Here is a 24,168-nt window from a genome sequence, read left to right on the forward strand (position 1 = left end):
AGATCTTTACTCTGGTAGAAATCTTGTACAGGATCACACAAGCCCCTATAAGATCCTGCAGGATCTTTACAGTATCCTGCTGAAGTCAGCACCCATTTCAAATGGACGTATCGGCATTAACATCACTGGCATAATTAACTGGGGTGTTTTGACTTTGTTTTTTCTGTTTCCCCTCAACCCTGAGGTTTACGCAATGGAGAACTCCTCCATGCTTACTTCCTGTTTGTTGCTGCCGAAAATTTAAAGACTATGGTTAAAATGTGGCAACAGCTTAAATGTTGCAATAACCATGCTGTAAAGATTTGTTTTAAAGACTATTGCAGGGAACTTTAACAGGTGGATGCAGTGCACCAACTTCAACATTGATCACACTTTTCCTACTTACTGTATCTTTAAGCTTGTTTAATAAGAAATGAGCATGCTTCTTTCTTGAATGCTTTGTTATATCAAGTGCTGTTCACTTCTGATCCCTGAGGGCTGCAGCCCACATGGTTTTATAGGATACTTGTAATCCTCAATGAGTCAAGACCTACAGCCAGTGGTAATATAGACCATCGAAGTGAGCAGTTGAGTCAAATGAAGTCTTAAGGAGTCCTGGGATGGGAATCTGAAGATCAGGAGCCCTCCAGGACCAGAAGTGAATATCGGAGTTCTGTAATATTTTTTTTGTCTCTGGTGGGATACTGAATCGGACTGCATACTGAAATCTTTCAATACATGGAAGAAGGGAAGGGACCAGTATTTTTCTTCATTCTACAAATGAAAGTTCTGTGTGAGGGTTTAGCTGTGCCAGATTTTGTATTTGTCTTCCTTTTCTTTATTTTACAATCATTTTTGTTTAATCTGAGAGAATGATCTTTGTTTGCTTTTTTCCCCTATACTTGAAATTTCATTATGAACTAGACTCCCTTTTGATTTATAATTCCATTCTGCTTTATGATACTCAGCCATTCCATGGGTGTCTATGCAATTAATGTCCAGTGCCTATAGAAAGTCTACACCCTCCTTTGACTTTTTCACATTTTATTGTTACAGCATGGAACCATGATGTATTTAACTGAGGCTTTTTGCCACTCATCAACACAAAGTAATCTATGATGTCAAAGTAGTAACATGTCTGGATTTTTTTTAAAAATAATTAAAAATAAAAAACAGAAAATGCTTGAATCCATACATATTCACCCCCTTGCTTTGACACACCTAAATTAACTCTGAAGTAACCAACTCTCTTCTCCAAGTCACCTGACTGGAGTCCACCTGTTTGCAGTTGAGGTGTTTCCCATAATTTCAGAATAAATACACCCGTGTCAGGGAGCTTCCCCACTTAGCGCATTTCCAAGGAATTTTAATTAATTTGGTAAAATGTCTGGATTTTTTAACTTTGAGATTATGGACTACTTTGTGTTAATGAGTGGCAAAAATTGTCAGTTAAATACGTTATGGTTTCATGCTGTAGCACAATAAAATGTGCAAAAGTCCAAGGGGGGCGTAGACTTTCTTTAGGCACTATATATCTTAGAATTTAAGGGCAAAACAAAAGGATTGGATTTGTAAATCTTTGTAAATCCCTTTAATAGCTAGTACTATTCATCGTCGGAATTCAAATTTCCTGGGTCAGTGGAACGGGGGGGCACAATAGCGCAGTGGTTGGCATCACAGCGCTGGGGCCCTGGGTTCAGTTCCCTACCTGGTGTGCTGTCTGTGTCGAGTTTGTGTGTTCTCCCCGTGTTTGTGTGGGTTTGCTTCAGTTGCTCCCGTTTCCTCCTGAAGTCCAAAAACATGCTGGCAGGTTAATTGGCTTCTGGGAAAACTGGCCCTGGTGTGAGTGTGTGTGTTTGTGTCTGTCTGCTTCTTATACATGATCCTTTGTAGTTCAAGGAGGTGGCGGTGTCAGCATGCGCAGGCTGCAAAGGAACAAGTCAAGGTTTATTCGTCTTCCCGAAGCCTTCTTCGGTGTCAACCACACCCGAAGAAGGCTCCACAGCCGAAACATTGTGCTTCTTTTCTTTTCAGCATGGAATAAACCTTTTACTTGTTCCTGTAGATGCTAGCATGTGAAACTTGTCCGTAGTACCGTTCCTTGTGTATGCTGTGCATGGTCTGTTGTATGAACCATGTAACATGGGTTGGGTGTGTCCAGGTGTGGCTGAGTTTTGGATACCCTCTTTGTTTATGCCTAGAATAGGAGACAGGAGTGCTCCTTGCTCATACTGTACCTGCTTTGAGGTCTTGTGAAAAGACCACAATTGTGGTCTTCTGCAACACTTTCAGTACTGAATTAAGTTTCTGCTTTCCCTAGAAGGAGACAGTATAACCAACCTTCTCTTTCAGTATTTTACATCAAATCTTGATTAAATCTTGTGAAGGTTGACTTCAGTATTAAGTAATATACTGTATTTCTTCTTTATTCTTTTATGCTATGTTCCTTACAATTGGAGGATGTTTTTTAACTTAAAAACTCTATATTACGTTTAAGATCTCCCTTATCAATTATTTCAGCTTTTAATGATTTTTTAAACTTTCCAATAATGAACGAAGACCCTTTTCCCTCTACACTTGCTTACAGAGTATGTCTTCCACTGCATACTAAGCAGTAGGTAATGTACCTGGGACCAAACAGGGAGAGGAATGTGCTACACAGACACAGCAGCTGTGAATTTTTTCTCTCCTGTCAGCAAGAAATAAGGATCAGACTGCCATATCTTGGATTGTTCAATTAGTGATGATTTTTCTTTTTTGTTGTGGTTAAAATACTTATAGCCAATATAAAGTCAGAGGTGCTTAAGGCTTGAAAGTGACATTTGTAAAGTGAAAATAGTGGCAGCAAATATTATTCCCTTTTTCCATTCTCTGTCTGAGCATTGTCCAAAGTCACAGTGAGGCAGAACAGATGTGCAATAACTAATACTGACAATTTTTAAAGTGAAGTTTAATGAAATCATTTCCATTGGCTGGGCAAAGCTGAGTTTGTAGATCTAAAAGTCCCAAACTGAATAAACAAGGATGATAAAAAAAATGAATTACAAGGAACACATTGTACTATCGCTTGAAATGGTGAAAATGAGGAATTAAAATAAAGCTTCGTAATCTTTGCGACAACCTATCTGAAACGTAAAGTGTGTGATTTATAATTTGCCATCAGCAGGAGTTCAACTGTGGGTCACAATGTACAACTGTGACACAAGCACTGCGCCTAGACAAGCAATCCCCTATTCATTGGTCTGTGAGCTCTAGATGTCACATGTCATTTCAACTCATTCCACAAATGTTCAGTGCTGGTCAGCATAATGGTCACATGCTCATCAAAACCTTTGTTTCGGGAGCAGCATTAGGGCATTTGTTGTCCTGCAACATCAGCATGAACCCACAAGAAGGGCTGTGGGGTCAAATGACTCAATCAGTGGAGCATCCAGATGTCAGGTTGCTATCAATCGCTACAAATGGAGTTAGATAGCAAATACACTTTGATCTTGGTAAGGTGCTATGACTCAGGGTCTCCCAGATCAATGCCCATCATTGAGAGATTGGATTTGGATGTAACCTCTTTCCAGGTTTGAAATTGCTGGCTGTTAGCATTCCAGGCAGAGTGACAGTGCATTTTCTTACTCCTACCTCCAACATGACGATGTGGGTTTTCTTCCCTTGCTAAGCAAGGCATGTTGTTCCCTTTCAGTATTTTTCTTGATTTCGTTTTTACCGTACTTGATATTCACCTGGGTAAATCATCCCTCATTAATGAGGTGTCGTATGGTAAGTAATTGATGATCAGTTAATCAAAATGACCCCAAAATCATAATCAATAAGCACAGTTTGTGGAATCTAGTTCTCTAAATGCATGCTTGTGTAAATGAGTGATACATGAGTTTGATAAAATTCAAGTAGGTACCGGCGTCAGCATGCATAGGCTGCTTAGGAACAAGTAGAGGTTTATTCTATGCTATTCCATTCTTCTTCAAGGCTCCACAGTCAAAACAGTTTCTTTTCTTCTCTTTTCCGCATGGAATATACCTTTACTTGTTCCTCTACATTAGTTTGATGTCCATTGTTTTGCAATTAGTTTCCTATATCAGAATAAGAGCCTGTGTTCATACCTTTACACATCTTAACTCATTTTATGATGTGCAGCTGAACAAAGCCTTTTTATTATACAGAGTCTCGATGATCAACAAATTATTGCCCAAGGTCTTTTTCCAGGATGCTTCCCGACACAAATGATAGTCTGTAATCCTGGTATCCAAGTGTGTGTGCACCCAAGAGTGCGACAGACAGGTTCCAATGAATACCCAGGAGTGTTATTACTCACTCACTGTGGCAGCTAATCAATTCCTATTGAACCTGGAGTGATCCAGGTTGGATAGAAATAGTAACAAGCTTTAAGTATGATTAAGAGTAAGAAAAAAGGAAGATGTGCACCTAGGCTTTCACTCTTAAAAGGTTTGCATTAATAAGATATTCTTCTGAACACCATTGAAACTTCTAATAAGGGACTGAAATGAATTATTTTCAGATCTCAGCCCACATGGAAGAAGTTTCAAATGCTTTCCAAAACTGGAGCTTTGGGGTCAGAGTGCAGGGTCAACCATTTATACGGCGTCCCGCAGTTGGGGTGAAGGGCCTTGCTCAGGGGCCCAACGGAGTAGGGTTCCTCTGCCAGCCACAGAGTACGAAACGGCAACCTTCCAGCCACAGGCGCAGATCGTTAACCACAGAGCCACCACACCGCCCCATGTACATATTCTGGGAGAATAGCAACCTTAGAACCTTAGACCCTGTTGTAAGCTCTTTCGAGAACAAGACCAAAGCCACGTGTCCTAGGTTACTGAAACACCAAAGGAAGGTATAAGTCAGGTCTTCTCATCTAGTGGTAGTCACCACACCAACACTTAAATGGCTATGTCCCCTGAAAACATGGCCAGGTTAATGTGATAATTAACACAGTGCTTACCAAGCTGAATTCAAGATAGCGGTGAGGTTGACTAGATGAGTTTATTAGATATTAAATAATACAAACAAAAGGCTTATGGAAAGAGATGAGGAACTTTTACTTCTCAAATAGTATTAATAAACTCAAATTCTAAAGGCATCACATTACATTAAATCCTTAAGAAGATAAACATTTTACACTATCCCTATCTAGCATTGAACCCAAGCACAAAGTAAATACAGACCATTTCTTTAGGAAGTGTTCCTATTGCTTACAGTATGTCTTGGATAACGGGGAAAATAAGCATCACCTGATCCGTGTGGATTTAAGGCGAGAGTGCTGTGACCCTGCTCAGGAGCTGATCCAGCATTGCCCTTGCAGCGCAAGTACTATAGATGGGCTGCTGGGTGGAGAGTGAGGGCTATCAAACTTTGCTTCCCTGATCCAGTTGAGCTCTTTGCTACTTCTCCTTGGTACTTGAGGTCCAGTCCTCTTGGGCCTAACGTCTTCCAAATATTCACAGGCCTGACTTCCAAATTGTGGCTCTTGGCTTGTCTGCCAAAATTCTGGTTACCCCCATTCAAACCTGAGATTTGCATATCTCCCCTTCAGGAATTTTTGTTGCTTCTATCAGGAGAGACAGGATAAAATGGCCAGTGTTTGACAACTCATTCAGAAGACGTTAATACACACAAGTTTGATCATTGGATTTCTGACCTATTCATGTTTTGCCCACTCATTTGATACCAAACAAGCATGGCCCACTTCTTCCTGAAATAATTATGATGCCTTATATTGGATTTAAATCAAATATTTTCAGCTTACCCATTTGTAAGGGAATGAAGTATGTGATGTGGCATCACATCCAGTACTTCATGCAGTCTTTTATCAATAAGGAATGAAGGATGCAATTTTATTGTCTCAGAATTCTGATTTGCTACAGTATACCAGCAATGGGGGGGCTTGTATTCATTTGGTTTTCCAAACCTGGACCCTCAATCAATGTGGATGGATCAGAATAATCCATTTTCTAAATCCGAAATCCTTTCACTAATGCTTGTTGCAATCAGAATTCTGACCGTTTAATCGGTTTTATTACAAATTACATATTTAATTTAAGACCAAACAAGTTATATCTATGGACATTTGCTTGGCTATCCCTTGTTGGATTGTGGTTTAATGCGGTATGTTGTGTATATTTTGAGTATAGCCATGTGATTTTTTTCATTTTTATACCAGAAGACGTTCGTGTCTGTGCAAGTCTTCTCTCATTGAGAGAGAGGTTCACAGTTCTTCCAGACTTTGTGGCACCACAAGGAATATCAATGCCCCATTATTCTGACATGTTGCAAGTGCAAAAGTCCAGATTTCCAGAACTCTTTGGTTAAAAATTCTTTGAATAATGTAAAATATAAAAGAGCTCACTTTTAATTTCCATTTGTCACCCTGGGTTTTTGCACTTGACGTATTCTGTGGGGTTATCTGCTTCTCATCTATAAGGCTTTTATTAAGCCTTTATACACAAGTGCCACTCTGGCTTTCTTAAGATGGGATCCTTATGATCAGTAGGCCCCTTACTACCAAAGAGATCATCTAGACGGCATGGCTTCCATTTGTTTGTAACCATTCCTAAGCACAGTTTTTTTTAAATCTTCTATTGGATAAGTGCAAAACACTTTTGGAAATGCCTCTAGAAATGTATAGAGGAGAGATCTGTGCATAGTAATGTGCCAAACATAAATGGTAAGAATTAATCTTGGCATTAAACTTATGGAGGGATTATTTTTATCCTCTGATGCTTTGCATGAATAGTTTCATAATGTATTCATGGACATGAAGACTGTTGCAAATTGCCATGATGCAAGAATCCAACAGGTAGAGCTAGAATACTGATTTAGTTTGAAAATTGTTTTTATTATATCCAAAATGCATAAAAAACAGCAGTCTATGTACTAAACTAGGGTAATGTCTTTGTACCTGAATAATTCTTACTTTAATAATGTAAATCCTTGGGGCTGGTTGAGCTTTGCTGCCATGTGCATTTGGTTATGCTACTCCATGTCAAGTTCAAAGCAACCTTTGAGGAGTTTGAAACTCCTCAAAAGCTAAATGTTAAACTACTTAAGTCATAACACATTGCATACACGTGTGAATAACATATTCTTAGGTTTCTGGAAGCATTGAAGGGTTTGTGAAACAGAAAAAAACACCTGCATTTAAGAGGTCATTCGTGTACGTATTCTGTCATTATTTAATCCATTTTGTGTAGCTATGGGTGTTTTATTTGATTTTATTTTCCCAGATTTTCATATTTTCCTCTGTTTTATATCTGGTATCTCTGTCTGAAAGATGCCTTGAGGCTGAAAGGAGGAGAAGGGGAGATTTGTCATATCGGCTGGTTTGCCTCGCCTCCACACCTCCTTACAGTCTCTTCAGAGCCCACGATGCAGAGCTTGTTGTACTGGGCATAAATGAGAGTTGTAATTAGGGCTGGACGATATGGCCTAAAATGTGTATCACGGTATACTTTTAATTTGGGACGGTAACATTATCACAATATAGAATTTCAATAATTTCAATAGAACATGCTTTAACAGGCGTACAAGACTTGGATATTGGATACTTGGATATGTTTTTATTGCCTGGATTTAACTATTAGTTTATGATTAACTGTTGGTTGGCTACTGTTGTTCTTTTAGTATTTTTGAAATTTCACATTGAACTGCAGTAGTGTGTAATGACCTTCCACCGCTGGCTTTTCTTGTCAATAGGGCAACAACTAGTTAATGACTCAGGCAGCAATGTTGTGGCTTTTCTTTTCACACCGACACTAGAACTGCTTGATTTGGAGCACATTCTTGTACTTTCCTCATACTCGCATACATGTTTCGTCTATAGGTGATAGAAGAGGTTGCTGGCTAAAATTGTTGCCCGACATAGTTTGCAGATAACTGTTTTCTGCTCGTGGTCTCTCTTTTTCCAAACAACCGATGAAGCACCCTTCTTTTCACCAATTTCGTCGCTTGTTCCCGTCTCACTAACGATGCCTTTCTCCATTTCTCCGTGTATTTGTGTTTGCGGAAGGGCACACCGAACACGTGCGTTTGTTTTCACGGAAAAGGGAAGAGACGCCCGCGTGTTTTTATTGGCCGCAATGACCTCAGATGTGTCATAAACCGGACGTCTTAACCACCGAAGGTCAATAATCCTGAACCTATCAGATTTCCAAATATCGGCAAGATTAACATTTTCAGAATTATATAATTGGAGTTTAAATACGGCAGAATTTTAAACTATGACGGGTCAAAAGTAAACATTTCCAAACCTCGTTTTGCGACAATGCTGGCGGTGCAATCTGTGTAAACATCAAAATCTATTCTCTACCGGTATAAATGGTATGACCAAATCCATACCGTGGCACTTATTTCTACCAGTCTATACTGGTTATACTGCCCACCCCTAGTTGCAATAAGAGTGTAGAGTTCTTACTGTACCCATTACGTAAGTCTAAACAAAGAATATTGCAGAGAATATAATGAGTTCAGGAATGGGAAGGAAAGCATAAGTACGACATTTTTAATATTTTTAATAGGTATGAAGCATTTCATAGTGTTACCCCATTAAGTTAGAGTTTCATAAGAGATAAGTTCACTTTATTGGCCATATACAGTTTCTTGTGTTGGGAATTTGTCTTTTCACACACCCCAACTTACTCTCCATGAGACACACAGATAGGATTCCTCTGCCGGCCGCGGGATTTGAACCGCCAGCCTTCCAGCCACAGATGCGGATCCTTAGCAACAGGGCCAAAAGCCTTTATGGGAGTGAGGTAATTGTCCATTCTCTAACCACTTTATCCAGCACAGGGTGGAGGGGGAATCAGAGCCAATCCCAGCTTACGATGCGTGGGAGGTGGGGTACATCCTGGACTAGTCCATTGCAGGGCAGACACACTCACACCAGGATCGGTTTTCCCAGAAACCGGTTCACCTACCAGAATGTCTTAAGGCTGTTGGTGGAAACCCGTTTCATGGGTGATCACTGTGCCATCGTGCTGCACATTGATCAGTGGTCATACTTGTTAAATCGCATTCTTGCATGTGTGGCTTGATTCAATTCGCAGTTTTTCTAATATTGCATGTTAGTACATATTCCCTGCCCACCTGAAGTTCCCACACATAAGCTAAGCTCAGTTAACAATGCAGTTGTGTGGCAGTAGGCATAAGTATTGTAGGCTAAGCTCAGTTCATTTCATCACAGGAAACCTGCGGTGAAGAGCAAGTTCCTGGAGACTGCTGAAATACAATCTCGTACAGTAGGGGAAACATGCATTTGTCAGATGAACTAGAAATTGGCAAAATATCTATGAAGCTTTTTATTTTCCTGCCGTATTTAGTTTCATTTTCATGTGCTAAAAGGTTAAGCAGAGAAATCGGAGAAGCTGCTGATTTTTCCCTTTCCTCGTTATCAACAGGGACACAATCTGATTTTCTGCCGCAGCAGTGAAATGGTTTTGTACTGTATCCATCTTGCATAAATGAATATCATTTCGGGCATGAAATTTTAAAGTTTTCTTCCATGCAGCACAGTGTAGTAATGAATCCCGATATCTGTTTCTATTAGACTTTGATTAGTTTTAAGTCGGGCAGAAATGACATCATAGCACCTTGAAGGTCAGTAATACTGTACTTCATGGATGATGATGAATTCATTTTATACTTTGTTTTAAGTGTTTAACTACCTCCACGCTCCCTTCAGTCAGCAGTTCACATTGTCCAAGCATTGCTGACTCGCCCCTGGTCTGTGTTTGTAGCAGATGATGCCCCTCCATCGATGTTGACCAGAATTTCATCAACCCATCCACGTGCCGCTGGAGAGCGGCGGGCATCGTTCAGTCAGGGTCTTGTGCTTTCCACATGGCTCAACCCCTGTCACGTCCCAGGCGTCTGACAGCTAGGGGGCACGATGCTTATCAGGGCCATTCCAGGGTTTAGCTAGGCACTGTTATCCTTCTTCTGCTGAGCACCAGCCATCTCTGTGACTCAGCAGGATGACCTGGGAGGATTGTTAGACTGCCGTGATGCTTCTGGGAGGCTGGTCATCACAGCCGGGCTTTTTAAAGCTTGTTTTCCAGCTATAGAAGGGTGTTAGCTGTTGTCGTCAAGTGCCAGCTTTTAAAAAAAAAAATCCATATTGTTCCTATTCAGGTGGGTGCTGCACATTGGTGGTGGTGGAGGAGAGTCCCCATTACCTCTAAAGAGCTTTGAGTGGCAATTATTATAATAATTATTATTGTTTCAGCTTAGTTCCATTTAAGCAAAGGTGAATACTTCACCTAATGCTGTGGTCTTGAGACCCCCGACTTATAACAAATTCTATGTCACTTTCCCATTAATCAACAACTACTAGGTCCAGGGAAAACTCACCAGCACTCTTTGGTGTCCAAACGCTGATAACCTTCCCCACCCCACCCTTTTATGGTTTAAATTGAGGCCTTACAGGGTTTAACAGGGTCAATTAGCGCTCTGGTCCAGCCGAATTAACTTCCAACCATCAGCAAAAGAGTCGAAAAATGCAACTCGAGCCCAGAATATAGGACAAAAACAAAAGCCCATAACAGACCCCCCTCCACAGTTTAACCCATATGTTGTCACACTGTGCAGCCCTCACCTTAATGTACAGCACTGGTTTTTGATTATTGCTTTTAGTTCAGAAATCTTGTTTAATGTCTTGCTTGAACTTTTTACTTTTACATTTCAAAGTACCGGTGTTGAGGATCTCTTTGTGCCAAGAGAACTTTTCACATTTGCATAAGGGTTAAGCTTCTGTTTTATAACTTAGATTCAGGTCCGTGGCATGTTGAAGTTCTTAGTCGCTAAAAATGGCCTTTTTGTTTACTTACAATTGTGTTTATTTTACATGGTGTAGCATCTAAAGTACAGTAAACCCTGGTTTAAGTGGACTTTGGATTTAACAGACATTTGCAAAAAGTAGGACTTTTAAAAGTTCTGTCTGTAAAATGAAAAACAGCAGAGTAAAAGCTCTGTAAAATGCAGAAAAGCTAAAAATGAATACTACAGAGGTTTAAAATTCAGGTATATCATTGGTGCCCTGTAGTTATAGGTCAATTGATTATAATGGGTGTGCTTTAACAAACATGATACAATGTATTTTTACCATAAATATAAATGAAATAAAGTGCTTCATTATTTATTCTAAAAGCACAGGCACAATTTTCATTGTGCAATATTTGGCAATAACAGACACCCTTTTACCCTATTAGTCCATCAAGCTTTTTACAGTCATAAAATCATAATGGAATAAAACTTAAGAACATCAAAATATCAAACCAGCTTGAAATATAAAATATTGTTCCAATATAAACGTGTTTTCCAAGATTCTAACATCTTAAGTAATATGGCATAGAGGCTGTACTTGTGCACAGAGCTGGGGTCCCCACTCCTAGTCCTGCAGGGACACCTGAGTCAATCACCTGCTGGTCCTGGACAGTCAGGGGGGACACCACACTGATTTTTATTTATTCTTATGTTTGACATAGAAGTGAAATAGTTTAAAAGTTTAATGCCCCTGTAAAATAACATTACTAGAGCAATAATTACTGCATGGTAGTGATGCCATGGATTTAACTAGACTGAGGGGAGCTGTAGAAATTCTAGCTATCCTGTCCAGGTATTGAAATGTTGTTACACATTATATTGTATTTTATATTGTTTTGCCCTATTGAAATGAAACATAAATCTGAAGCTACTTAAATATCCAATGTACTTTCAAAGTTAATTTCTTAAAGCACAGAAAGTGTGTGCACTCTTCTTAAACTGCATTTAAGAAGTACATAATTTGTCATTTCTTTTGTATAAGCTAACATTCTCCTAGCACACACGGACACTTGAAGTGCTATTTAAAACCTAATAAGTTCTCTGCCTTGGTGTATTTCAGGCTTCCTGCTTCCTATCTCCGATCTTTCCAGCAGGAGGAGTGCTTCTCACTGGAGCAGCTGCTTCCTGTCGCTGCTGAAGATGGTGCATTGGCTCTGTTCTGTTCCCGGCTACTACAGCAGTTCGCTTGTCATCTAGAGCTGAAGAGAGCGCGAGCACACACACACATACGCACACACACATACGCACACACACGCGCGCACACGCACACTCGCCAGCACACATCCTCTCAGCACTCACAGATAGGCACTCTGGGACCGTCAAGCCAAGAGCTGAAGAGGAATAGCATCTGTATCTCAAGCCTACAAGCACCTAACCTGGGAGAGATGTTTACAATGAATTCATCCCAGGAGTCAAGGACTTAAAGTTTACATGCAGCCCTGTCTGTTCTTCAGAGCTGTTTTCCGAGGAAAAAAAACATACAGATCAGCAAGGTTTTTTTTTTCAGCCTGAAAAATACTCTTTTCCTTTTTTTTCCCCCTTTCTCTCCTTTTTTGCCTGCATACAGACAGTCATGATTGGAAAAGCGGGTCTGCTGCTTCTCATGTTCTGGGGCTATACTGTGTCTGAATCCCAAGGTTCCAAGCAAATATCGCAACCGGGAACTTTGGATTTTGGGTTTGTTCCCTCTGGAGTTTACGATACCCATGCATATTATGAACCTGGAGCTATAGGAATTCTTTATCATATGGTGCATGCCTTTCTATATGTGGTGCAGCCCAATCCATTCCCTCAAGGTAAGATTTGTTCATTTTAATTCATTAGTCTTATTTCTGCTGTGATCTGTACATTTTTGCTAAATATCTGCAGGTAAGTGGACTCGTGAGTTACAGAAGCAGAGCTCATTTCTGCCTTTGTGCTGGCCAGAAAGAATAAGGGAGTGTGCTTAATTAGAATTCACAGAAAACGGTAAATATTCAGGCTGTGGTTGTGGCACGAATAGAGAAGCATTTAATTTATCTATTGATTTCAGCATTACCCATCTTGCGCATTATTAGGTAAGAGCCAATGTTAATTTTAAAATCCTATTATAAAACTGCATCCGTATTGCCAAACGGATCCAAGTTTTAAAAAGAAAATTGTACAGTTGAAATCAATCTAAAATATTGACGAAAGAAGGCAATTAGCTCATAATCTATTATTCTGCTTGTAAAGTGTTTGGCTCTTGTGGAAAAATGTTTGAAACCATTTCATTATTATGCCTGGCAGATGGCGGGAATTAAGAAAGCGCATTTAAATGCTAACTAAACACTTTTTCTGTTATGACTGCTATTCATTCTGTGGTTGTTGGATTCAGTGACAGAATGCAGAAGTTGGATTCAGGAAACTACTAACGAAGTTTTTATTTTTTGCATGTGTACGTTTTGGGTTTGTTGTTTTTAAACAAGGGAGGGGAATTTAAGGTCGTGTGGGAGGTGAGAGACGTACAATAAGATTGGCTTTAAGTCTGTGCCATTTTGGGGCTCATAATCAATTAGAAAATCTCGAGATTAGGTGTGGTTTTCTGAGTCACCTGCTTAATTGGGTAATCCTGTAATCTCAAGTGCCATATGTTGCGGTGTTTCTGTTTTCCGGTCAGAGCTCCACATTGCTGTGGAAAACAATGTTTGTCTATAGAATATAGTAACAGCTGTAAAATATGTTTAGGAATTAACATGCAGGGATGAGACTTAAATCAACTGCTTCTTTTCCTTTTGATTAATACAGACCAAGAAATAGATCATTGTTCTATGTAAGATGTTTTTTTTTGTCTTTGCCTGTTTCCTTAAATCAAAGATGGAATGAACAATTATTAATAATTGATCATGCATTAGATATTTTGTGATCCAAAGCGAGTTTGATGGTTTAAAGCAAATCCACTGTTTCTCTGTACTGAGAGTCTGATTTAGTGTTTTAGAATTTACACTGATTCACTCCCACCTCATACTGTACATTGTTTTTCAGCACTGGATTTTTGTACTCCCGAGGCCTCGGTTGCTTCTGCAGTAGCTCTGATTAAATGGGACAACAAACAGCATGCAGAAAGAAAAAAACGTAGCTTAAAATAATCCGTCTGGTATCCCTCTATTAGAAGAGACATGATCAATTTGAAAGACTTCCTCGTCTGCCACATAACGCACAAGGCATTAGAGAAGACTTTTCTAACCCTCCTCCTGGAGAGCCCTGGTCCAGCAGGTTCAATCTCACGCTGAAGTCTTTGAACGCTTTGTGATCATTTAACAAGCTACTTGCATATTAAGTCATTTAGACATAATTTTCAACAGAAAATCAGCCATTAAGGACTAGTTCCTCTAATGTAGCCCTTTGCCCGCTTAATTCATTGAAAACTTTCTGGTTTATAGGATGTTCAGAAACAGGTGATCCAGCATGAAAGAGTATAAGACTTGAATGGTTTTGAGTTCTCCAGAAACAGGGCTGCGTTTCTGAGTTTTGTGTAGCCTCAGTGATATGGGAACAAGGGGGCTGACGCATCAATATTCATCACTGATTTAACACATACATATCACCTCTGCCTCTTTATAGAATGAGTGATTATAATCTTTTTGTTTAGTCTGTAAAATGATTTACTTTGTCTCAAAGACTTTGTCTCTCATTAGTTTGAAACAATGCACAAAGAAATAAGATTGGACATTATTTTAAAGATGTGAAAATAGGACTTATAAAAACTTAATTCACACAAAATGCAAAATGCCTAAAAAGACCTGTAGAGAAATTAATTAACAGTAAAAAGATGTTCAGAGAACTATGGAAGATTAAAGCGAAGCATCACGTATGTGTAATTGGCGTTTTGTTGTAGAGATCTAATCCTCATGTACATCAGATATACTGTAAGAAAAATATTGCATAAATTATGAGCTGTTGTACATATACAGTTTTATTTTTCTATCCATTTAATCTTTATGGAGTAGGGATATCTTCAGTATGCAGATGTTAAATACAGTACTATAATTTAAGTCATTTAGGCTATGTGAGATCTCTGTCCAATAAATTCTTGTGAATTGGGACCTACTGTATTTTATACAGTATATTGGTAGAGTCACATACAGTCAGACTCGTTTATTTTTTTGTTCCAATCTCCACCTTCTCCTAGTATTTGCTGAGTGCGATCTCTTTACTTGTGTGTTTAATCCTCAAATTAGTTAACATCTGGTGTACTGTGCAGCATCATAAACTGGAGGAGATTCTGGAATATAGCAGTTTTTTTTTATAGCAGTGACTATTTCTCACTATTTTCACAGAATGGTATGTTTCGCTGTGTGTGAACGTATTAGAGGAAATCTTGGTCATCTCCATTAGTGACCAGGCGGCGACGTTCCTTCTTAAAGAGAAACGGTTGAAATATCCATATTCAACTATAAATCCTGTTAGAACCAGGTGTGAAATTGTAAAAAATACAGTATATTGGTGAATTTTATGATGGATGATGGTATTTCCAAATTGCCATTTGTAACTTATTTTCATTTTTAAAGCTACTGTATATAGACTATATAAAAAGCTACTGTATTTATATTTTTTCATGATTGAAAACTGCTATCAGGGTTTGGGAAGCTGAGTTTGTGTTTTGAGTGCCTTCATATCCATTTTAAAGTGCACCTTGAAACATTCTATAGAATCTTACAGTGTTCTTCGGGGAAAATATTATTCCGAATTCTTATAGTGAAGGCACAAAAATGGGTTAATCCCATGTAGGGAAACTGGAAAGAGTAAAATTTTTTAACAGTAGATCCTTCCTTAGGTGAGTACAGCATTTCATCACCAAAATTAAATAATAAATAATAAGCATTACAGAGGCACTCAAATGGCGTTTGACTCAACTTTTCACAAAACTTCAGTAAAGTGCCTTTGTTTCATGAGCACAGCCTGCCAGTTACAGTATGTTAGGGATTTTACTGTTGGTAACAGCTGATAACTGATGGATTTACAGCATAGCTCCCTTAGACTTTTTAATGTTGCTAGTTCATTATCTTTTTGTTATTCTTCTGTTTGGATATGACCATAGAAATCTTAGTGTGCCATCATTAATATTGGCAGGATTTCCTTATAAAGGTTTTCTCCCTGCTGTGTTCAGAAAGCCCACTTAAAAATGATAAAAATGATAAAAGCCATTATTATGAGAATACTTCTACAGTGCTTCCTTAATCTCTCTGGAAACAGTACTTAAAACAATTTATTCTTGCTTCATCTTTGTCCTTCTTATTTTTCTATGAAGAAATGCAACAGTGATGAGGTACCCTACAACATATAAATGTGTGTGTGTGTATATATATATTGAAATAGTATACTATGCATACCAATATTTTTTGTCTCATGGATTTAATAATTTCTTGTAAAATTAGGTATTATATTCCCTAAAAATCCCTACGCTGTACAAAAAGTCTAGTGTTGAGTTAATTCTTCTTTGACAATGTGTGATTCTTACAGAATTAGATGCAATAATGTAGGCTAGTGCACATATTATGGCTAACTAGACAGACAAATAAATGAATCCTCTTAAACATTGTGTCATTGCCAGTCATATGTCATTTAGGATTAGTTATTGCTAAAGGTAGAAATTAGAATGAGTTTCTTTATCAATGGTTAGATAGTACTTGTTTATTTGACCCCTGACAAATCCTGGGTATCCTGATCAAAGACAAATGTAAAAGACAGTGTAAAACACAATGTACTCATACTGGAATGCTTAATTTTGACATGTACTGTATCACTACTGAAGACTGTGGATCCAAACAATGTGGGTGAAATACTGTGGAGCAAAACTGTTCTATGCCCGATGTAAAAAGTGATCGCTAAATTTCACAAGAATACAGGATGACTTTTTTTGCTTTTAAGAGCTGTAGGTTAAGCCATCTTATGCTGAACCTAAAAAAGCCCCAACTAATTGCACACTTTATGTACATTTTTTTAGAAAAATACAGGTTAACCCTGATGCTTTTGAAAGTTGCAGAAGTACTAAATTGCCTTATAGTATGAGTTGATCAGATACAGGTAAAGAGGTGGTTTAACCATCCTCTCAATTAAATGTGTTGATAAAAAGAAAAGCCAGAAAGGAACAGATATGTTCTGCTTGTCATGAGTAAAATATCTTCCTCCCATCAGCAAGACGCTGGAGCAAGATCTCAGGCAGGCTAGACAGCAGTGGAGCCAAGGTCTTTTAACTGATGAATCAGGCATTTGTGTTGCACAGGACCAGACCTGAGCTCTATTGATTATTAGAGGGATGATTAATGGCTGAGGGAACTAAGACACTGAATCTTCTATCTGATCCAAAGCCAACATCAGATCAGCATGATGAATTTCCATATGTCATATCTGTTCAGTAAAATGACAGTACACCTGTTACAAAACAGAGTGGCATTTTTCTCAAAACGTGAACATATTGCCATTGTGAGGAGGCTTTGATGTTCTGTATTCTCAAGTGTTCTAAATATTTTAGTTATATATCTGCTGTGCTTTTCAAATATTCATTCGCTTGCTCACTAAATGAATTTTCATGCATCTATTCAGAGCTCTGGCATGTTGAAATTATTGTCCTCTAGACAGAAAGAAACTGTCCAGTTTGCCAAAAGCACCTTTGTGTGCTTCTATGAATAAATAAATAAATCACCTACTTGATTGAAAGACTGTGTTTCCAAAAATAGCTAATCTTTCATGTACAAAGGTCTTGGATTCATCGAATCTGTGACCTGCTTGCCAGTTCAAGATGACAAATTATTGTAGTTTTCCCACAGAGATGAAGTTAAAAGCCTCAGCAAGCAACAGGCCACAGACAAGAGTCTGCACTCTAGCAACCCACAGATAAGTGAACAGGCTGAAGGTTTAATTAAAAGTGAGTTCAATATTATGTGCCTGATATGCATTGTTTTGTAAATGTTTCGGGCATCCACGTGACTCAGCCAGCAAAGGCTCTTGGAAGGAGTTCAGACTGAGCCCGGTAGCCCAGACTGAGTCATTGATTGATACCTGGGATGTATCGGTTACTGACTTTTGCAGCTGAGAGTTCCCTGGTGCCTGTTATCTCACAGTATTGTTAGCGCGAGCTACATCTTCCGGTTACTGCTCGATTAGCTCTGGACATTCTCGAACAGGATGTGCATGGAAAGATCTTATATCTCTCTTACAGAGCAGATTTTAAATGAATGCATAATATTAATATATTGCTGATTTCAAGTTTGGCACTTCTATAAAAAAATTGGCATCACCATATTTGTAAAAATCTGCAACCCTTTCTGTCACACCAAGAGTAACTCTGCCTACAGTTCTAGGTTTGTTAATGAGGCACAATGCAGTAGATCAAACAGGAGAATGTACTTCTACAGAAGGAATTCAAATAAGAGTTGATTGGCTTGCTGTGATGTGCAGCTTATAAAGCACAAACAGTTTTCAATCCTCTATCACCGCATTTTTAAGAAAAATCTCATCCATAGTTAAGTTGTTCTCTCTGTGCAGGAGGCTAGGTTTTTCAGAGTTCAGAGTTTTTATTTTCAGTAACATACTTGGGAATGGTGTAAATTTTAGTTGGAGTAATTTTAGGGTGTGCTACTGTATTAATATATTTTGCCAACTGTTTTTTGACAGTTTAAAAATCAATCTGTTGTACAGATTTGAAGGTGAAACAAAGTAACCTTGTTTTGTAGTATTCTTCTTTCTTTGAGAAACAGAATCGGGTCAGCAACATTTTAAAATATTGAACGATCAAATACAAAACCGGAACAGTTCAAGTACTGGATTTTACCAATTTTAATCATCCAAATTAGGCAAAGCAAGCAAATGCACATGCTTATGTTTATCAGAACAATTCTGATGGTCCTCTTTTGTGGGCTTTAACCCACAAGTTGTCAGATTACTGAACTCTACCCCTACCACAGGCTCACACTGATTTGTTTTTAAGTTGTATGTTATTTAACTCGTGGTTGCTACTGCTGTTCCATGTTTGTTTTTGGTGTTTCCTTAACGTCTTTGTATTGGAGCATACATGCAAATAAGCATTTAATTGCACTTGTGCATATGACAATAAACTGAACTGAATCTGAAACCGTGTGTGTTATTGGAGAAAAGCAATTGGCAAAAGGCATTGGCAAAAAAAAAACAACTGAAGAAATGTTTCAGATTTTACTTCTGAAGAAAAGTGTTTCTGTGAGCTATTCTCATTCTGAAGGCATATCCTTCAGTTCTTGCATCGGTGATACATCAAGGTTTAAAGTCTGAGCAAGACATTGTTTGGATTGGGTCATGCAGAGGAGCCAGTTCATCCGAGAACATCAGGACCACTTTAAGAAACTGCCTTAAATCGCTTATCGCAGTGGCACTCCAATACATGCTTTAGAGAGTTCATTCCAAAATAATTTATTCACAAATGAATCTGAATAAATCTCGGGGGGGTTCTCTATTATGAAGGCTATTATCTGTGGGATGCAAAGATGAATTATTATTTAGGTATATTTCTCATTTAGGTGTGCTGAAGTCTTCTAAAGACATTTTCAGAAGAGAAAATGTCTGCCTGCAAGGTGTGGATCTCTTTCATTTTGCGTTTAACATTGATAAAATATAGAAATGATTAAAGTGAAGAGCGAGACAGGAATGATGCAACTTTCATTGAGGAATTGCTGACCTCGGAAGGCAAATTTCTGCCCTGAAAGTCCAGAGAGTGAATTCAGCTGTGACACTATAAAATCTTCATTTTATTTGATTTGCCCAAGGATATTAGAGAGTCACCTTCTCTAAACTCCTTCAAATCCAGACTCAAAACCCTCCTTTTCAGAAAAGCCTTTACTTAACTGGTTCCATTCTTCACCCCTCTGCTCTTCTTAATACCATCTTCCACGGTCTCCTCTATTGTTATTGTTGTATTGCTGTAATTATAATTGTGTCCTGTCTTGTGAAATTTTCTTATTTATTGTTGTAGTCTTCTTATTTATTGTTATTGTCATCCTGTAAAGCGCTTTGAGAAGCCACCTTTAAAGGCGCTATATAAAATAAAGTTTATTATTATTATTATTATTATTATTATTATTATTATTATTATTATTATTATTTGCCAGATTTCTGTTTGGGGGGAACATGCATGAGAGGTTAGAGGGGGTTTTGAAGAAGGAAGCAGAACTACTCTTAAAATAAAAGACCTATTTTTAGAAGAACTCATTCCTTCCTAAAGTTATGGATTTGATTTCTCTGGAGAAATTTCTCTGGACCAAACCCTGGGAAAGAGGCTAGGATCCTGATGGAATTCATGTTATGTAACCATGACCTTTATTACCCAGTCAGCATGGATCTAAAAACAATGGTGATCATTAGGATCTCATCTGCTAGTAATACATGATTGCATTACCATTGGTGGTTTAAAACCGGACTCCTTCCTTAAATTTAACCTGTACTGATTTGTAGTTTTAATTCCCACACAACTTACTTCCTAACATTAAATACCTCTTAAATAATGCTGCAGTGTTTTGGTTATAAATACTTGGACAAAAAGAGCTTATTGATGGGTCAGAAATGTGTTGTTAAATGTCAACTGAAACTTAAAAAAAACGATGTAGTGCCTCCAGATGACTGTGTGAAAATCAGCTTCTCACAATTATCTTTCCAGTTGCATCCAGCAAAGCCTAATGTTGCAGAGTGAATTAGGCAGGTTTTCGAGAAGCCTCAGAACATGCTCCATATTGTTACAACTATTAAAAGTGACTATGGACGTGCATTTAAGAATCTAGATACAATAGATAACACCTGGCTTGTGTCAACATTTCCTGTTCTCCTGAGTTTCAAAGCACAGAGATGTTTGCTGAGAAGCAGGGGTGCGAGATTCAGTTATCAAAGCAATCTGGAGTTTACCTTGGTTAATTAACTTATGGATAAATCATTAAGACTGTCACCAGCAGTCTAGGAAGATAGCAGAAAACAGGCAGAGAAGGAGGGAAAGAGAGGAGGAAGCGATAGGGAAGATAAGGGACAAGTGAGAGCTTCTTGTTCCTGATCATCCAGAAAGACCAGATTTAAGTATTTGAACCTCATTAAGAGACCTTACTATTAATTATTAATATATTAATAATTAATATATTGATTAATAAATAGTATATTAATTACTATTAATAACATAAATACCATTTTGTTATTTTTTAGGAACTTTGATTTCTTGTATAGCCTCTGTTAAAAAAATGGCCTCTTCTGATTAGTTTGTAAATATTTCCAATAGGAAGATAGGTTCCTGTTCATTTTGTACCATCTAGGTTTACATAAAGATCTAACCATAGGTCGTATTCTGTTTGGTTTAGATGAAGGCAGCTTTGTCTCTTAATTTGGCCTTTGTAGGTGTTCTATAAGAGGTTGAATGCTTGGTGGCAGTCTGGGTTTTTCTGGGTGGTCAGGACGACCTAGGGCTCTTGGATGCCTTGAAGGTGAATTTGTAAACAGTGTAACTTGTAAGTTGTATAACCAAGTGAGCCTAAATTATTACTCTTTTCATCTAAGCTGTACCAGAGAACAAATGACTTGTGTGCCTCTAATTATACCAAACACTGTGTGCCTCTAATTATACCAGACACTCAGGTATATTCTTGGCAAAATGATTTACAAGTTGGGTATGATTAAGTCATTGATATATTGATTAACCCAGGTTGTTTTCACATATTCACCATTTTTGTAAACCCCTATTTTAACTACCATTCCCCCTTAACACACCTGAAAGATTTCCTCTCTATATTCACATATGTTAGGGGACTGAGGAATCTTATAAAACATTTACCATGTCAGATGAGTTGTGGTGTAGGTTAGATGATCAAAGTAGATTGCTATACCATGTGGGATCTGTTTTAAATTTGGGCACACTAAGAACAGAAGTCTCCAGGAAATTGAAGCTGAAGTGATAGTCCCACTAGGGGATTTGTCAGCCTCCTGAGGGATGATCTAAACCACTCCGGTCTATTTCAGAAAATCAGCTTCTGCTTTCACATTGGAGTCTGCGTAGTGTGGTTGAAAAACTGCTAACGGGGATGTAGACTTATCAATATATAGAATAATTTTTGGTTTGTTTTGTATAAGTTTACATTTGATGTACATAATTGCTTTGTTTGACCAAGTGTGCCTGAGTTATTACTCATTTCATCAAAGCTGTGCCAAAGAACAAACAATTCATGTTAATAATTACTGTTATTAACTGGGCTAACCCTTCTAACCAAAGTGACTTGCAGAGGTTATAATTACTTTTTCTATACACATTTTAGTACTAGTTTTTTACAGTTAAGGTTAAGATAAAGGACTGAGATCTAATGCATTTAAATGTACAAATACCGGTGACTCTAATGTATTTGAATTGGCAAATTCAACAGCGATACATTCACTACAAGAACTAAATACACATTGAACATATATTTCCTATATTAATTGCCTTTCTAAAATTTAAAGACTCAAAAACCACAAGATTTTAGATAATTGAGTGGTCTGCACAAATTCTAATACACTGTAATTTATCAATAATTTGGATCAAGACGTATGTCAAGTTAAAATAAAGGGAGTGTGAGAGACTGTGTACATACGCAGTAATTAGGGCTAATATTTAGTGTATTTCAGAGCAGGGAAACAGATTACTTAGTGATCCAACATTGCTTAGAGGCAGGTAACAGATGATCAAAGGGGTATTCTGGTGAATTACTCAGGTCAATTAACTTTGGACTAACAACTATCTTTGGAGTGTTCATCAGTCTTGGAACACAGCCTCAAAAGACAGAAAGGGAAAATAAGGAAAGAGAAGGAGGACAGGGAAGCAGATAAGGAAATGCAGAGAGAAGAAGAAACGGCATCACCCTCCTCTTCCTCAAAGCTTCTACCCTTGTTCTGATCAGCCTTTGAGACAAGATTCTGGCTCAGTCATTTGAACCTTTATACTAGGGAGTTTACTGTCCTATTTCCTTTATAGTAGAGTTCTCTGACTAAAATGTTCTCCTAATTTTGGCACTCCATTTTTAGAATAGAGATTGATCTAGTACCAAGTCATATTCTTTTATTTAGGACTCAGAGTTTTGTGCTCTTTTTGGCCTGTTTAGGTGTTTATTGGTGTTACAGATTACAGGGCTAGCATTCTGGCTTTCTGGGTCTGTAGAACATAGACCTAGATATATGTATATACAGTCGGGTGTGTGTTCTGTAGTTTTAATGTTCAGTGGTCCTGTCCACATTTGTCTCTGGTTTTATTATTCTTTCACCAGAGTTGTGCCAGAGAATATAAAGAACGTGCATGCCATTACTTGCTCATTTTAAATTATTGACCTAATCTAAGATGTTTTCTGAAATCAACTGCTGTTGAACAAGTAAATTTGAATGATCTGAATGCGCATTATTTCATAGGTGTTAATCTTGATTAATAGGAATTGCCATTTTTCCAACTGTTCATGAAGAATAGGGTGGATACAGATTTTGTTAATGAACAACATCTTAAAGTGCATTCTAAATGGCTTTTGAAGCATTTCCAGGATTTTAAATACAAGTGCAAATGCATGCAGCTGGAACACAGAGCGAAATGCTGACAGCTACACATCTGCCACCTTGAGATTTATCATGTGTGACCACTCCTCCCATTCTCTCTAATGTCTTATCCTACTGTAGGAAAACAAAGTTAACAGCCATTTTTTCACAGAAGACAATGCTTTTTGTTAATAATAAATATGCTTATTACTAATTTATGTGGCTTACGCTTTTATCCTGAACAACTTTATCATGCGCTGATTATAGCTAGGTATTTCAACTGAAGCGATTTGAATGAAGTACCATACTCAAGGTCACAGCAAGAGAGCACTGCTGGGATTTAAACCCACAATCTTCATACCAGCCAAGAGCCCTAACCTCTGTTCCGCACCACTGTCTTAGCTGTCTATTAATAAAGTGTAACGTTTGTTTAGAATGAAACATATGAAGCTAGGCTGTTGTAACTGGTGAATCTTGTGACGTACGACTAAATTTAAACGCCATGTTAATATACAAAATAGGCTAAAATATTTTGATGCTCAAGCTCTGTAGTTGTTAAGTAATTTTAATAACTGAGGCATTATTCATTTGTATAACCACTGTGCACAGACCACTTGTGCATTAGCCTTTTTTTAAAGAAATAACTTTAGTTTTTTATTTTAAGGCCATCTAAATGGTGTGTTATGAGGTAATAAATAGTGCAGTAATGCATATCCTATATCTTACAACTCTTGAGGCCACAGGACCGAGTTTTATTTGTCTCAGTAATGTGCTTGATATATAGGTCAGTCTTGCAAATCTGAACAAGCATCTGCCCGCATATAAAGGTGCCAATGG

General features: G+C 38.0%; 1 protein-coding gene across 14 annotated transcripts in view; it reads left to right on the plus strand.

Moving 5' to 3' along the window:
* prom1a (prominin 1a) overlaps positions 1-24,168 on the plus strand; it is a 102,746-nt gene that overhangs the window by 8,390 nt on the left and 70,188 nt on the right. For all 14 annotated transcript variants that reach the window (XM_088636912.1, XM_088636922.1, XM_088636941.1 and 11 more), the window contains exon 2: positions 11,882-12,617. In XM_088636912.1, coding sequence (XP_088493038.1) covers positions 12,395-12,617 — 223 coding nt within the window. In that variant the 5' untranslated portion in view covers positions 11,882-12,394. The remainder of the gene's footprint in view (positions 1-11,881; positions 12,618-24,168) is intronic.

The sequence above is a fragment of the Lepisosteus platostomus genome, chromosome 1 (genome assembly GCF_059453375.1).
Source record: "Lepisosteus platostomus isolate fLepPlt1 chromosome 1, fLepPlt1.hap1, whole genome shotgun sequence".
NCBI classification, from domain to species: domain Eukaryota; kingdom Metazoa; phylum Chordata; class Actinopteri; order Semionotiformes; family Lepisosteidae; genus Lepisosteus; species Lepisosteus platostomus.